The 14,500-nt window shown below is 43.9% G+C and overlaps 1 protein-coding gene across 5 annotated transcripts in view; it reads right to left on the bottom strand.

Annotated features, from left to right (window-relative positions):
- Positions 1-374: 374 nt before the first annotated feature.
- Positions 375-14,500, bottom strand: part of LOC110528579 (acid-sensing ion channel 1) — a 334,789-nt gene continuing 320,663 nt past the window's right edge. For 3 of the 5 annotated variants that reach the window (XM_036984198.1, XM_036984196.1, XM_036984197.1), the window contains 4 exons: positions 10,251-10,342; positions 8,110-8,189; positions 7,021-7,122; positions 375-2,323 (listed from right to left, as the gene is read on the bottom strand). In XM_036984198.1, the coding sequence (XP_036840093.1) occupies positions 2,228-2,323; positions 7,021-7,122; positions 8,110-8,189; positions 10,251-10,342 (370 nt within the window). In that variant the 3' untranslated portion in view covers positions 375-2,227. Of the gene's footprint in view, positions 2,324-7,020; positions 7,123-8,109; positions 9,953-10,250; positions 10,343-14,500 lie in introns of those variants that run through there. The other 2 variants (XR_005052678.1, XR_005052679.1) reach the window with 2 other exon arrangements.

The raw sequence follows: 14,500 nt of genomic DNA, 5'->3' as shown, positions 1-14,500 counted from the left end.
AGGTGTTTGTATAGGTGGTTGTATAGGTGGTTGTATAGGTGGTTGTATAGGTGTTTGTATAGGTGGTTGTATAGGTGTTTGTATAGGTGTTTGTATAGGTGGTTGTATAGGTGTTTGTATAGGTGTTTGTATAGGTGGTTGTATAGGTGTTTGTATAGGTGTTTGTATAGGTGTTTGTATAGGTGTTTGTATAGGTGCGCGTCGGGTCCTCGTACCCATGTTTATTATGTATGTACATTTAGTGTTTGGAGCATGTTTAGTGGACATATAGTAAAAGGACTCCATTACACTCGTTTGACTCTCCTGCACCTGACTTCCCTGCCACCTACACACACGGCTCTGACACACACACAAGAAAGGAGACCTCCATAGAATAATAAATGATCAAAATGATATTTACATTTTATTATAATATGCTTTGTTAGATAAATAGAACAGTCGGTAACCTGATGGAGACTGGACTATCAGGCAATATGTATGTTTATGTAGCACGGTTACAAAATACCTGCAACTTTTCCCAAATTCCCAGGTCTTCCGGAAATCCCGGGCGAAGGATTTCCAGCCGGAAGATTCCCTCCTGATTCCGAGGATTTCTGAAAAAACCTGGAAATGTTGGGAAAGTTACTGGAACCCTATTCTGTAGCAAAAGAAAACAAACCCAAAAAACTGCTACACTGTAATAATAAAAAAACCTTGGTATTATGAGAATATCCATAAGAATTCATCTACTTTTTCTTTTACATCATCACCTCTACATATCGGTGTAATTGTGCTTTGATAATGACATATTTGCGACTAGAACACAGATACAGAACATTTCAAAACCCGCACAGAATTACAAGGGAAACCAAAATGAACTGATATCTGGAAAACTACCCACACACCCCTTATGTCAGTCAAGACCATGAGTAAATGAATAGACTGGAAATAACACATCTCACAAGTCATTCCTAAATCCCATGTCAAACCGTAGCCCCTACTACTCCCTAGGCACCGTAGAACTGAGAGGACTGGATAGGCGTACACAATGTGGAAGCTCTGTCTGTGACAGGTGGAATTGTCTCCATACAAGTACGTACGGCATAGTTGCTAGGGGATGATTTGGGATTATAGGATAGGGCACACATTTAACATGGATTAATGAAACAAGGCGTGTTGTTGGAATGAGGTTCAGCTGCTATCTGGTGGATTCAACCAGGCTGGTCACACAAACCAACACATTTCATTACACAAACACACGCACGCACGCACGCACACGCACTATTAGGAGGGGAGCATCATCTTCTTCCTGTATCATCGAGGCAAACTTGGCAGCAATAATGCAAATGAAAAAGAATTAAACAATTTAAAAAAAAGGTAATACATGCAGAAGACGATATACAAGCATGCATTTACAAGATGAGACCTGAAAAGTTCACCATTACGTTTTTACTAAATGGTAGAGCTCTCTACTACCTTCTCCCTAAATGCTTCCACTACTCATCTTGGTTGTTATTGATGTAACCCATTGTGGAGATGGCTACATTCTCAAGACAGACAGAGACTCCCACTGGAACTGTACCCCGACGAAGCATCACAGCAGTTACGGTGCTATATCTACAGTGGAGTTGAGTGAAGCACAACATTTCTCCACTGACCAGGGTTGGGGTCAATTCCATTCCAATTCAGTCAATTCGGGAAGTTAATTGTCTGAATTGAAATGGAATTCATCCCCATCATACTATTATCCTAATAGGCCAGCCATCAGCAACTGAGAGCCAGGTGTTGGCTGTTATAAAGGCATGAGGCTCTGTTGATGTTTTTTGTACAGTGCTGTGTCTGTACACTAGTTAGATACATTTCCCATATCTGTCTGTTTTAGAGTGAGAAGTCCATATTTGCAGTGTGATCTTGAAGAGTAGAGTCTTCGTTTCCTGGTTCTATTCCAGACATAGACATAGAACATTCAGGATTTACTTTTATGATTCCAAATTCCCAAAAATGTTCTGGAACTTTTACAGATATTTATGTTTGGAAAAATCTTCTTCTTCTCTCTTAATGTAATTGTTGTGATTGTTGATATTTCCCCCCTCCTTTCAGACAGTAAGAAAAGTTTCCATATTGAGAATCCGTTCACGTCAGATATTCTTGTTGTATGGTTGACTTTGGTTGCATACTGCCAGCCAGGTTATTCCTTCTTCCTCCTGTCCTGATTGGCTCAGGTATTTCCTGCTTTTTCCTGATTGGCTCAGCATGTGAAGTCTTCGAAGTTGCCCTGTGCTGGATGGTGAGGAAGCATGTTGGCAGGATACGAACCCGGCGTGCGCAGGTTCTCACAGGGCGTCTGAGGGAAGAGAAGTGAACCAATTATCAGAAAAAATGAAGGGAAGAAGAAAGGAGAGACAGAAATTAGAGGTTCTCACACAGAGCCCGAGGGATGAGCGAACAGGAAACACAGACAGAATTTAGAGGTTCTCACACAGAGCCCGAGGGATGAGCGAACAGGAAACACAGACAGGAATAAGAAGTTCTCACACAGAGCCCGAGGGATGAGCGAACAGGAAACACAGACAGGAATAAGAGGTTCTCACACAGAGCCCGAGGGATGCGCGAACAGGAAACACAGACAGGAATAAGAGCTTCTCACACAGAGCCCGAGGGATGAGCGAACAGGAAGGACAGACAGGAATAAGAGGTTCTCACACAGAGCCCGAGGGATGAGCGAACAGGAAGGACAGACAGGAATAAGAGGTTCTCACACAGAGCCCGAGGGATGAGCGAACAGGAAGGACAGACAGGAATAAGAAGTTCTCACACAGAGCCCGAGGGATGAGCGAACAGGAAACACAGACAGGAATAAGAGGTTCTCACACAGAGCCCGAGGGATGAGCGAACAGGAAGGACAGACAGGAATAAGAAGTTCTCACACAGAGCCCGAGGGATGAGCGAACAGGAAACACAGACAGGAATAAGAGGTTCTCACACAGAGCCCGAGGGATGAGCGAACAGGAAACACAGACAGGAATAAGAGGTTCTCACACAGAGCCCGAGGGATGAGCGAACAGGAAGGACAGACAGGAATAAGAGGTTCTCACACAGAGCCCGAGGGATGAGCGAACAGGAAACACAGACAGGAATAAGAGGTTCTCACACAGAGCCCGAGGGATGAGCGAACAGGAAGGACAGACAGGAATAAGAGGTTCTCACACAGAGCCCGAGGGATGAGCGAACAGGAAGGACAGACAGGAATAAGAGATTCTCACACAGAGCCCGAGGGATGAGCGAACAGGAAGGACAGACAGGAATAAGAGGTTCTCACACAGAGCCCGAGGGATGAGCGAACAGGAAGGACAGACAGGAATAAGAGGTTCTCACACAGAGCCCGAGGGATGAGCAAACAGGAAGGACAGACAGGAATAAGAAGTTCTCACACAGAGCCCGAGGGATGAGCAAACAGGAAACACAGACAGGAATAAGAGGTTCTCACACAGAGCCCGAGGGATGAGCGAACAGGAAACACAGACAGGAATAAGAGGTTCTCACACAGAGCCCGAGGGATAAGCGAACAGGAAGGACAGACAGGAATAAGAGGTTCTCACACAGAGCCCGAGGGATGAGCGAACAGGAAGGACAGACAGAAATTAGAGGTTCTCACACAGAGCCCGAGATATGAGCGAACAGGAAGGACAGACAGGAATAAGAGCTTCTCACACAGAGCCCGAGGGATGAGCGAACAGGAAGGACAGACAGGAATAAGAGGTTCTCACACAGAGCCCGAGGGATGAGCGAACAGGAAGGACAGACATGAATAAGAGGTTCTCACACAGAGCCCAAGGGATGAGCGAACAGGAAACACAGACAGGAATAAGAGGTTCTCACACAGAGCCCGAGGGATGAGCGAACAGGAAGGACAGACAGGAATAAGAGGTTCTCACACAGAGCCCGAGGGATGAGCGAACAGGAAGGACAGACAGGAATAAGAAGTTCTCACACAGAGCCCGAGGGATGAGCGAACAGGAAACACAGACAGGAATAAGAGGTTCTCACACAGAGCCCGAGGGATGAGCGAACAGGAAACACAGACAGGAATAAGAGGTTCTCACACAGAGCCCGAGGGATGAGCGAACAGGAAACACAGACAGGAATAAGAGGTTCTCACACAGAGCCCGAGGGATGAGCGAACAGGAAGGACAGACAGGAATAAGAGGTTCTCACACAGAGCCCGAGGGATGAGCGAACAGGAAACACAGACAGGAATAAGAGGTTCTCACACAGAGCCCGAGGGATGAGCGAACAGGAAGGACAGACAGGAATAAGAGGTTCTCACACAGAGCCCGAGGGATGAGCGAACAGGAAGGACAGACAGGAATAAGAGATTCTCACACAGAGCCCGAGGGATGAGCGAACAGGAAGGACAGACAGGAATAAGAGGTTCTCACACAGAGCCCGAGGGATGAGCGAACAGGAAGGACAGACAGGAATAAGAGGTTCTCACACAGAGCCCGAGGGATGAGCAAACAGGAAGGACAGACAGGAATAAGAAGTTCTCACACAGAGCCCGAGGGATGAGCAAACAGGAAACACAGACAGGAATAAGAGGTTCTCACACAGAGCCCGAGGGATGAGCGAACAGGAAACACAGACAGGAATAAGAGGTTCTCACACAGAGCCCGAGGGATAAGCGAACAGGAAGGACAGACAGGAATAAGAGGTTCTCACACAGAGCCCGAGGGATGAGCGAACAGGAAGGACAGACAGAAATTAGAGGTTCTCACACAGAGCCCGAGATATGAGCGAACAGGAAGGACAGACAGGAATAAGAGCTTCTCACACAGAGCCCGAGGGATGAGCGAACAGGAAGGACAGACAGGAATAAGAGGTTCTCACACAGAGCCCGAGGGATGAGCGAACAGGAAGGACAGACATGAATAAGAGGTTCTCACACAGAGCCCAAGGGATGAGCGAACAGGAAACACAGACAGGAATAAGAGGTTCTCACACAGAGCCCGAGAGATGAGCGAACAGGAAGACAGACAGACATTAGAGGTTCTCACACAGAGCCCGAGGGATGAGCGAACAGGAAACACAGACAGGAATAAGAGGTTCTCACACAGAGCCCGAGGGATGAGCGAACAGGGAGGACAGACAGGAATAAGAGGTTCTCACACAGAGCCTGAGGGATGAGCGAACAGGAAGGACAGACAGGAATAAGAGGTTCTCACACAGAGCCCGAGGGATGAGCGAACAGGAAGGACAGACAGGAATAAGAGGTTCTCACACAGAGCCCGAGGGATGAGCGAACAGGAAGGACAGACAGGAATAAGAGGTTCTCACACAGAGCCCGAGATATGAGCGAACAGGAAGGACAGACAGGAATAAAAGGTTCTCACACAGAGCCCGAGGGATAAGCGAACAGGAAACACAGACAGGAATAAGAGGTTCTCACACAGAGCCCGAGGGATGAGCGAACAGGAAACACAGACAGGAATAAGAGCTTCTCACACAGAGCCTGAGGGATGAGCGAACAGGAAGGACAGACAGGAATAAGAGGTTCTCACACAGAGCCCGAGGGATGAGCGAACAGGAAGGACAGACAGGAATAAGAGGTTCTCACACAGAGCCCGAGAGATGAGCGAACAGGAAGACAGACAGAAATTAGAGGTTCTCACACAGAGCCCTAGGGATGAGCGAACAGGAAGGACAGACAGGAATTAGAGGTTCTCACACAGAGCCCGAGAGATGAGCGAAAAGGAAACACAGACAGGAATAAGAGGTTCTCACACAGAGGCCGAGGGATAAGCGAACAGGAAGGACAGACAGGAATTAGAGGTTCTCACACAGAGCCCGAGAGATGAGCGAAAAGGAAACACAGACAGGAATAAGAGGTTCTCACACAGAGCCCGAGAGATGAGCGAACAGGAAGACAGACAGACATTAGAGGTTCTCACACAGAGCCCGAGGGATGAGCGAACAGGAAACACAGACAGGAATAAGAGCTTCTCACACAGAGCCCGAGGGATGAGCGAACAGGGAGGACAGACAGGAATAAGAGGTTCTCACACAGAGCCCGAGGGATGAGCGAACAGGAAGGACAGACAGGAATAAGAGGTTCTCACACAGAACCCGAGGGATGAGCGAACAGGAAACACAGACAGGAATAAGAGCTTCTCACACAGAGCCCGAGGGATGAGCGAACAGGAAACACAGACAGGTATAAGAGGTTCTCACACAGAGCCCGAGGGATGAGCGAACAGGAAGGACAGACAGAAATAAGAAGTTCTCACACAGAGCCCGAGGGATGAGCGAACAGGAAGGACAGACAGGAATAAGAGGTTCTCACACAGAGGCAGAGGGATAAGCGAACAGGAAGGACAGACAGGAATTAGAGGTTCTCACACAGAGCCCGAGAGATGAGCGAAAAGGAAACAGACAGGAACAAGACTTCCGGTAGTAGAGAGGAGTGAACATACTGTAGTGGAAAGAAACCAAAGAGAAAATACTGCCAAAAATCACCCTTTTCTTTTATAGTGCACTACTAAGTCTAAAGTAGTGAATAGGGTGCCATTTTGGGTAAGAAATATGAAACAGGCTGGATTAAACGAAGGAATGCAGGGTAAAGGAGGATGATATAACTCCATGCAGCGAACCAACCATCTCTCTCTCTCTCTTTCCACAGAGGGTTCTACATGGTTCTATGTGAAACCAAAAAGGGTTCTCCCTGGAACCAAAAAGGAAACAGCCAAATAACCCTTTTGGAACCTTTTTCCTAAGAGTGTACACTTGAAAATCAGAAGCTGCCACCCCCACCCAAAGCTCTCATTGTAAACCCACTAGGCTGGTCCTACAGACCATCCGTGATTAAATTGAAACCATTTCAACAATCTCTCTCTTTCTCTTTTATCACTGTGCCTCTCTCTCTGTTTTTTTTATTTATTTTTTGTCTCCCTGTCTCCCCCCCCCCCCCTTATCTACCCTGTCTCGGTCCAACAATTTTTCCAGACACTGCAAATACTTAGCCAGAGATAGAGCTGGCCTACTGACATGGCGCTTGATGTCCTCCAGACTCAGAGCTGCTCCCCGGTCGTTGCTGTTGCTGCGTTTGTGTTTCTTATTTGAGCACCGACACAGCTTGTACTTGATCACCTGCAAACAAGCACACACAGTAGCTGGTCTTTGAAGCAGCGCCTCAGAGAACCAGACTTTTGGAATGCAGCCAACTGACTGTTCATCTGTTTTCCTTTATCTTTTACAAAACGGCTGGTGAACAGGTTTCCCTGTTTATTACTGGATTCGTATTGAGACAAATGAATATAGTAAAGAAAGAGTTATATCATTCAAAGACAATTGATGGTACATACACAGAAATTATTTCCAGTGTCAGTAACGTTAACAATAATGAGATAAGCTACTGATCCCAGTTTATTCCAATTATTCCAAAAATTATTATTATTATTTGTATGTTTTATTTTTTATAGATAGAATTAATCATGAGTACATAAACATACAGTAAACAGAAAGACATCCTTGTTGAACAGGAAGCTATTCTACCCAGGGAGGTTGCTGCTCTGATACAAATCGACAGCAACAGAGGCATCCTACCTGAATCCCAACTACAATATGACTCAAATGTTCATGCAGTCAACAGTGCTGCGCCTGAGAGAGATGAGCTGCTTTCAGACACCTGGAAATGAATGCTCTGCAAGTTCGATTTAAAGTGGGCGGCTAGTTTCAACGGGATACAGGTAGTTCCCTTTTTATTAAGTGTAGCTTAAAAAACTTCCCTCGGGTGTTGTTTCCTCCAGACGGTTTTTAAACCGGTTAGCATTTACGGAGAATGCAGCATTGCTAGTGGAAATGGATGGTTTCTGTGTGGCTGACTGGTTCTAAGGCCTGTGTCTGTCTAGCACTTAACTAGACATATTGCCCCGAGGGAATCATGTAAATGAAGGATATTTACATTTACATTTGACATATATACTACCATAACCTAGAGGCAAACTTTCTCTAAGAAACCTAGATGCAAGCAAAACCCCAAGACATAAACTGTTTCAGGACACACCGGATAAGATTTTGAAGAAAGATCTGACAGGAAACGTAGAAACATTTTACATTTACAAAATGAAGGCTTACCTCATATAGGTAGTCAAAGAGCTCCAAGATGGTGAGGATACTGGCTCCAATGAACAGACCCATCTGACCACCAATATCACCTGAAAACACATGGAGAGAACCATCTGACCACCAATATCACCTGAAAACACATGGAGAGAACCATCTGACCACCAATATCACCTGAAAACACATGGAGAGAACCATCTGACCACCAATATCACCTGAAAACACATGGAGAGAACCATCTGACCACCAATATCACCTGAAAACACATGGAGAGAACCATCTGACCACCAATATCACCTGAAAACACATGGAGAGACCCATCTGACCACCAATATCACCTGAAAACACATGGAGAGAATCATATGACCACCAATATCACCTGAAAACACATGAAGAGAACCACCTGACCACCAATATCACCTGAAAACACATGAAGAGAACCACCTGACCACCAATATCACCTGAAAACACATGAAGAGAACCACCTGACCACCAATATCACCTGAAAACACATGGAGAGACCCATCTGACCACCAATATCACCTGAAAACACATGGAGAGACCCACCTGACCACCAATATCACCTGAAAACACATGAAGAGAACCACCTGACCACCAATATCACCTGAAAACACATGGAGAGAACCATCTGACCACCAATATCACCTGAAAACACATGAAGAGAACCATCTGACCACCAATATCACCTGAAAACACATGGAGAGAACCATCTGACCACCAATATCACCTGAAAACACATGGAGAGACCCATCTGACCACCAATATCACCTGAAAACACATGGAGAGAACCATCTGACCACCAATATCACCTGAAAACACATGGAGAGAACCATCTGACCACCAATATCACCTGAAAACACATGAAGAGAACCATCTGACCACCAATATCACCTGAAAACACATGGAGAGAACCATCTGACCACCAATATCACCTGAAAACACATGGAGAGACCCATCTGACCACCAATATCACCTGAAAACACATGGAGAGAACCATCTGACCACCAATATCACCTGAAAACACATGGAGAGAACCATCTGACCACCAATATCACCTGAAAACACATGGAGAGAACCATCTGACCACCAATATCACCTGAAAACACATGGAGAGAACCATCTGACCACCAATATCACCTGAAAACACATGGAGAGAACCATCTGACCACCAATATCACCTGAAAACACATGAAGAGAACCATCTGACCACCAATATCACCTGAAAACACATGGAGAGAACCATCTGACCACCAATATCACCTGAAAACACATGGAGAGACCCATCTGACCACCAATATCACCTGAAAACACATGGAGAGAACCATCTGACCACCAATATCACCTGAAAACACATGGAGAGAACCATCTGACCACCAATATCACCTGAAAACACATGGAGAGAACCATCTGACCACCAATATCACCTGAAAACACATGGAGAGAACCATCTGACCACCAATATCACCTGAAAACACATGGAGAGAACCATCTGACCACCAATATCACCTGAAAACACATGGAGAGAACCATCTGACCACCAATATCACCTGAAAACACATGGAGAGAACCATCTGACCACCAATATCACCTGAAAACACATGGAGAGAACCATCTGACCACCAATATCACCTGAAAACACATGGAGAGAACCATCTGACCACCAATATCACCTGAAAACACATGGAGAGAACCATCTGACCACCAATATCACCTGAAAACACATGGAGAGAACCATCTGACCACCAATATCACCTGAAAACACATGGAGAGACCCATCTGACCACCAATATCACCTGAAAACACATGGAGAGAACCATCTGACCACCAATATCACCTGAAAACACATGACATACATGATGAAACATGCATGATGAAAATATACATGATGAAAAATATTTGACATTTTTCAGGCAACCATTGTGTCCGGAACCTGAAATGTTGGTTCCATAGTAAATTAAGTAATATTGAGTTCATGTTTTTATTCACAGGCTAAAACATAATTGAAAAATGTTGTACTCAGCTATAACGACACACCTCAGGGTGGTTAATATCAATTTAATTAAAACTTATAATAACTGTATTTGCTATTTTGTTCATCAATTTCCGTCAACTGCTGACCAGCATTTTCTTACCCAGCAACCCTGCGAACTCGTAAGCTTTCGTCTGCTCGATGGTCTCGTAGTTCAGAGCCTCAAAGAAGATATCCAGAACCAGGATGTTATCACTGTCAACCAAGAGGAGAGGGAAGAGAGGAAGAATAAGATAACTTATTGTCTAAAATGACACAGCTATTAGTATTTGTGTTTTCTCCTAACCCCCTAAGACACTCAGACCTTAAAGACACAGCTATTAGTATTGTTGTTTTCTCCTAACCCCCTAAAACACTCAGACCTTAAAGACACAGCTATTAGTATTGTTGTTTTCTCCTAACCCCCTAAAACACTCAGACCTTAAAGACACAGCTATTAGTATTGTTGTTTTCTCCTAACCCCCTAAAACACTCAGACCTTAAAGACACAGCTATTAGTATTGTTGTTTTCTCCTAACCCCCTAAAACACTCAGACCTTAAAGACCTTAAAGACACAGCTATTAGTATTGTTGTTTTCTCCTAACCCCCTAAGACACCCAGACCTTAAAGACACAGCTCTTAGTATTTTTGTTTTCTCCTAACCCCCTAAGACACCCAGACCTTAAAGACCTTAAAGACACAGCTATTAGTATTTTTGTTCTCCTAACCCCCTAAGACACCCAAACCTTAAAGACACAGCTATTAGTATTTTTGTTCTCCTAACCCCCTAAGACACCCAAACCTTAAAGACACAGCTATTAGTATTTTTGTTCTCCTAACCCCCTAAGACACCCAAACCTTAAAGACCTTAAAGACACAGCTATTAGTATTTTTGTTTTCTCCTAACCCCCTAAGACACCCAGACCTTAACGACACGGTGCAGCACCCCTGGAGAAGTTTCGGGGTTAAGTGTCTTGATCAAGGACACAACAGCAGGAGACGGCATCTAGGAACCTTCAATAAAACCAACAAGTCCACTTCATACTTAATACCCACATCTAACAGCAATTGAGCATTGATTGGCACGGCAGGCTGTCCCTCTCCTCGCCTGCATGATTTCCTGTTTCTAATCTTCAGATAGATGACTGAGCAGATGTTTCAGGTTGAGCAAATAATTTGTGGTCGTGCGTGTGCATGTGTGTGTAGTTTGCCTTCAGATAATTTCCTCCTGGCTTGGATCTGCCATTAAGGGAAACATACGAAGGAAATGTTTCCTGTTGTGATTTCACTGTACTTAATTATACACTATATATACAAAAGTATGTGGACACCCTTTCAAATGAGTGGATTCGGCTAATTCAGCCACACCGTTACTGACAGGTGAATAAAATAGAACACACAGCCATGCAATCTCCTTAGACAAACATTAGCAGTAGAATGGTCTTACTGAAGACCTCAGTGACTTTCAACGTGGCACAGTCATGTAGGATTCCACCTTTCCAACAAATCAGTTTGTCAAATTTCTGCCCTGCTAGAGCTGCCCCGGTCAACTGTAAGTGCTGTTGTTGTGAAGTGGAAACGTCTAGGAGGAACAATGGCTCAGCCATGAAGTGGTAGACCACACAAGCTCACAGAACGGAAGCGCAGTGTACAGAAGCATGTAGCTTCTTCAAATCGTCTGCCCTTGGCTGCAACATTCACTACCGAGTTCCAAACTGCCTTTACAAGCAACGTCAGCACAAGAACTGTTCGCCGGGAGCTTCATGAATTGGGTTTCCATGGCCGAGCAGCTGTACACAAGCCTAAGATCACGATGCGCGATGCCAAGCGTCAGCTGGAGTGGCGTAAAGCTCGCCGTCATTGGACTCTGGAGCAGTGGGAATGCGTTCTCTGGAGTGATGAATCACGCTTCACCATCTGGCAGTCCGACGGATGAATCTGGGCTTGGTGGATACCAGGAGAACGCTACCTGACCGACAAAGGTAAAGTTTGGTGGAGGAGAAATAATGGTCTGGGGCTATTTTTCATGGTTCGGGCTAGGCCCCATAGTTCCAGTGTAGGGAAATCTTAAAACAGAAATGGTTTGTTGAGATGGGTGTAGAAGAAGTTGACTGGTCTGCATAGAGCCCTGACCTCAACTCCATCGAATAACCTTTGAGATGAATTGGAACGACGACTGCGAGCCAGGCCTAATCGCCCAACATCGGTGGCCAACCTCACTAATGCTCTTGTGGCTGAATGGAAGGAAGTTCCCGCAGCAATGTTCCAACATCTAGTGGAAAGTCTTCCCAGATGAGAAGAGGCTGTTATAGCAGCTCCATTTTAATGCCCATGACTTTGGAACAAGATGTTCGACAAGCAGGTGTCCACATACCTTTGGTACCTCTCTCTCACATCACTCTTTCATCTCTTGTCTGTAGAATGTCAAGCAGGGATTACTGTACATCAAGGCCTCGGGCACAGTGGATTATTTAGTTTCTGAATATCTGGTAAACAAGTGTTGTGTCGAAACTACAGGAATCCAAATGCAGGGCAAGTTAGACTCTTAGAGTGCATCCCAAAACTGCACCCTATTCCCTAAATAGTGCACTACTTTTGACCAGGGCTACATAGGGAATACGGTGCCAATTGGAACCATCAACACTACAGCTGTTTCTCTCTGATGATAAATCAACAGGTAAATGTTTTAATACCGCTATCATGGCTTTGACATAAATAAAATCACAGTAAATCTACAGTCAATCAGAAAATAGTTTTGATGTTCACAAACAAGACTTTGTGACTCAGGCAAATCTGAATCACATATAGAATGTAGAACACATATAATCTGAATCACATATAGAATGTAGAACACATATAATCTGAATCACATATAGAATGTAGAACATGTATAATCTGAATCACATATAGAATGTAGAACATGTATAATCTGAATCACATATAGAATGTAGAACACATATAATCTGAATCACATATAGAATACAGAACATGTATAATCTGAATCACATATAGAATGTAGAACATGTATAATCTGAATCACATATAGAATGTAGAACACATATAATCTGAATCACATATAGAATGTAGAACACGTATAATCTGAATCACATATAGAATATAGAACATGTATAATCAGAATAATTTATTGAATGTAGAGCATGTATAATCTGAATCATTTATAGAATGTAGAACACGTATAATCTGAATCACATATAGAATGTAGAGCATGTATAATCTGAATCACATATAGAATGTAGAGCATGTATAATCTGAATCACATGTAGAATGTAGAACATGTATAATCTGAATCACATATAGAATGTAGAACATGTATAATCTGAATCACATATAGAATACAGAACATGTATAATCTGAATCACATATAGAATGTAGAACACATATAATCTGAATCACATATAGAATGTTGAACACATATAATCTGAATCACATATAGAATGTAGAGCATGTATAATCTGAATCACATATAGAATGTAGAGCATGTATAATCTGAATCACATATAGAATGTAGAGCATGTATAATCTGAATCACATATAGAATGTAGAACACATATAATCTGAATCACATATAGAATGTTGAACACATATAATCTGAATCACATATAGAATGTAGAACACATATAATCTGAATCACATATAGAATGTTGAACACATATAATCTGAATCACATATAGAATGTAGAGCATGTATAATCTGAATCACATATAGAATGTAGAGCATGTATAATCTGAATCACATATAGAATGTAGAGCATGTATAATCTGAATCACATGTAGAATGTAGAACATGTATAATCTGAATCACATATAGAATGTAGAACGTGTATAATCTGAATCACATATAGAATGTAGAACATGTATAATCTGAATCACATATAGAATGTAGAACGTGTATAATCTGAATCACATATAGAATGTAGAACACGTATAATAAACTCCCTGACATTCTCTCTGTCTCTGACTCCGATGATTTGCAGGAGCGGCTGTGTGTTACGTTTCAGTGTCAGCGTGTGCACATCACGTCGTCGCCAGACAAACGGCTGTCAGCTCCTCTCCTTACTCTTCTGATTAACCTGGGATCTCTGACCCACTGGGACTGTCTGATACACACACACCCTAGAGCAGCTGGCATGAGAGCAACAGTCAGACAATCCCACCTTCTGGTGCCCTGTGTCATGACTGTCCAGTGAGGATCCAAATAGGTCAGATCAGCCTTGCAACAAATTACTTCAACCAGACCCCATCTCACCCGCAGAGGGGGGAGGAGGGAACTGGTGGGGGTTGACTGTCACGCCCTGACCTTAGAGATAATTTTTCTGTCTCTATTTTGGTTTGGTCAGGGCGTGAGTTGGGGTG

Source organism: Oncorhynchus mykiss, chromosome 7 (genome assembly GCF_013265735.2).
Source record: "Oncorhynchus mykiss isolate Arlee chromosome 7, USDA_OmykA_1.1, whole genome shotgun sequence".
NCBI lineage: Eukaryota > Metazoa > Chordata > Actinopteri > Salmoniformes > Salmonidae > Oncorhynchus > Oncorhynchus mykiss.
This window is presented reverse-complemented; position numbering and strand designations above follow the sequence as displayed.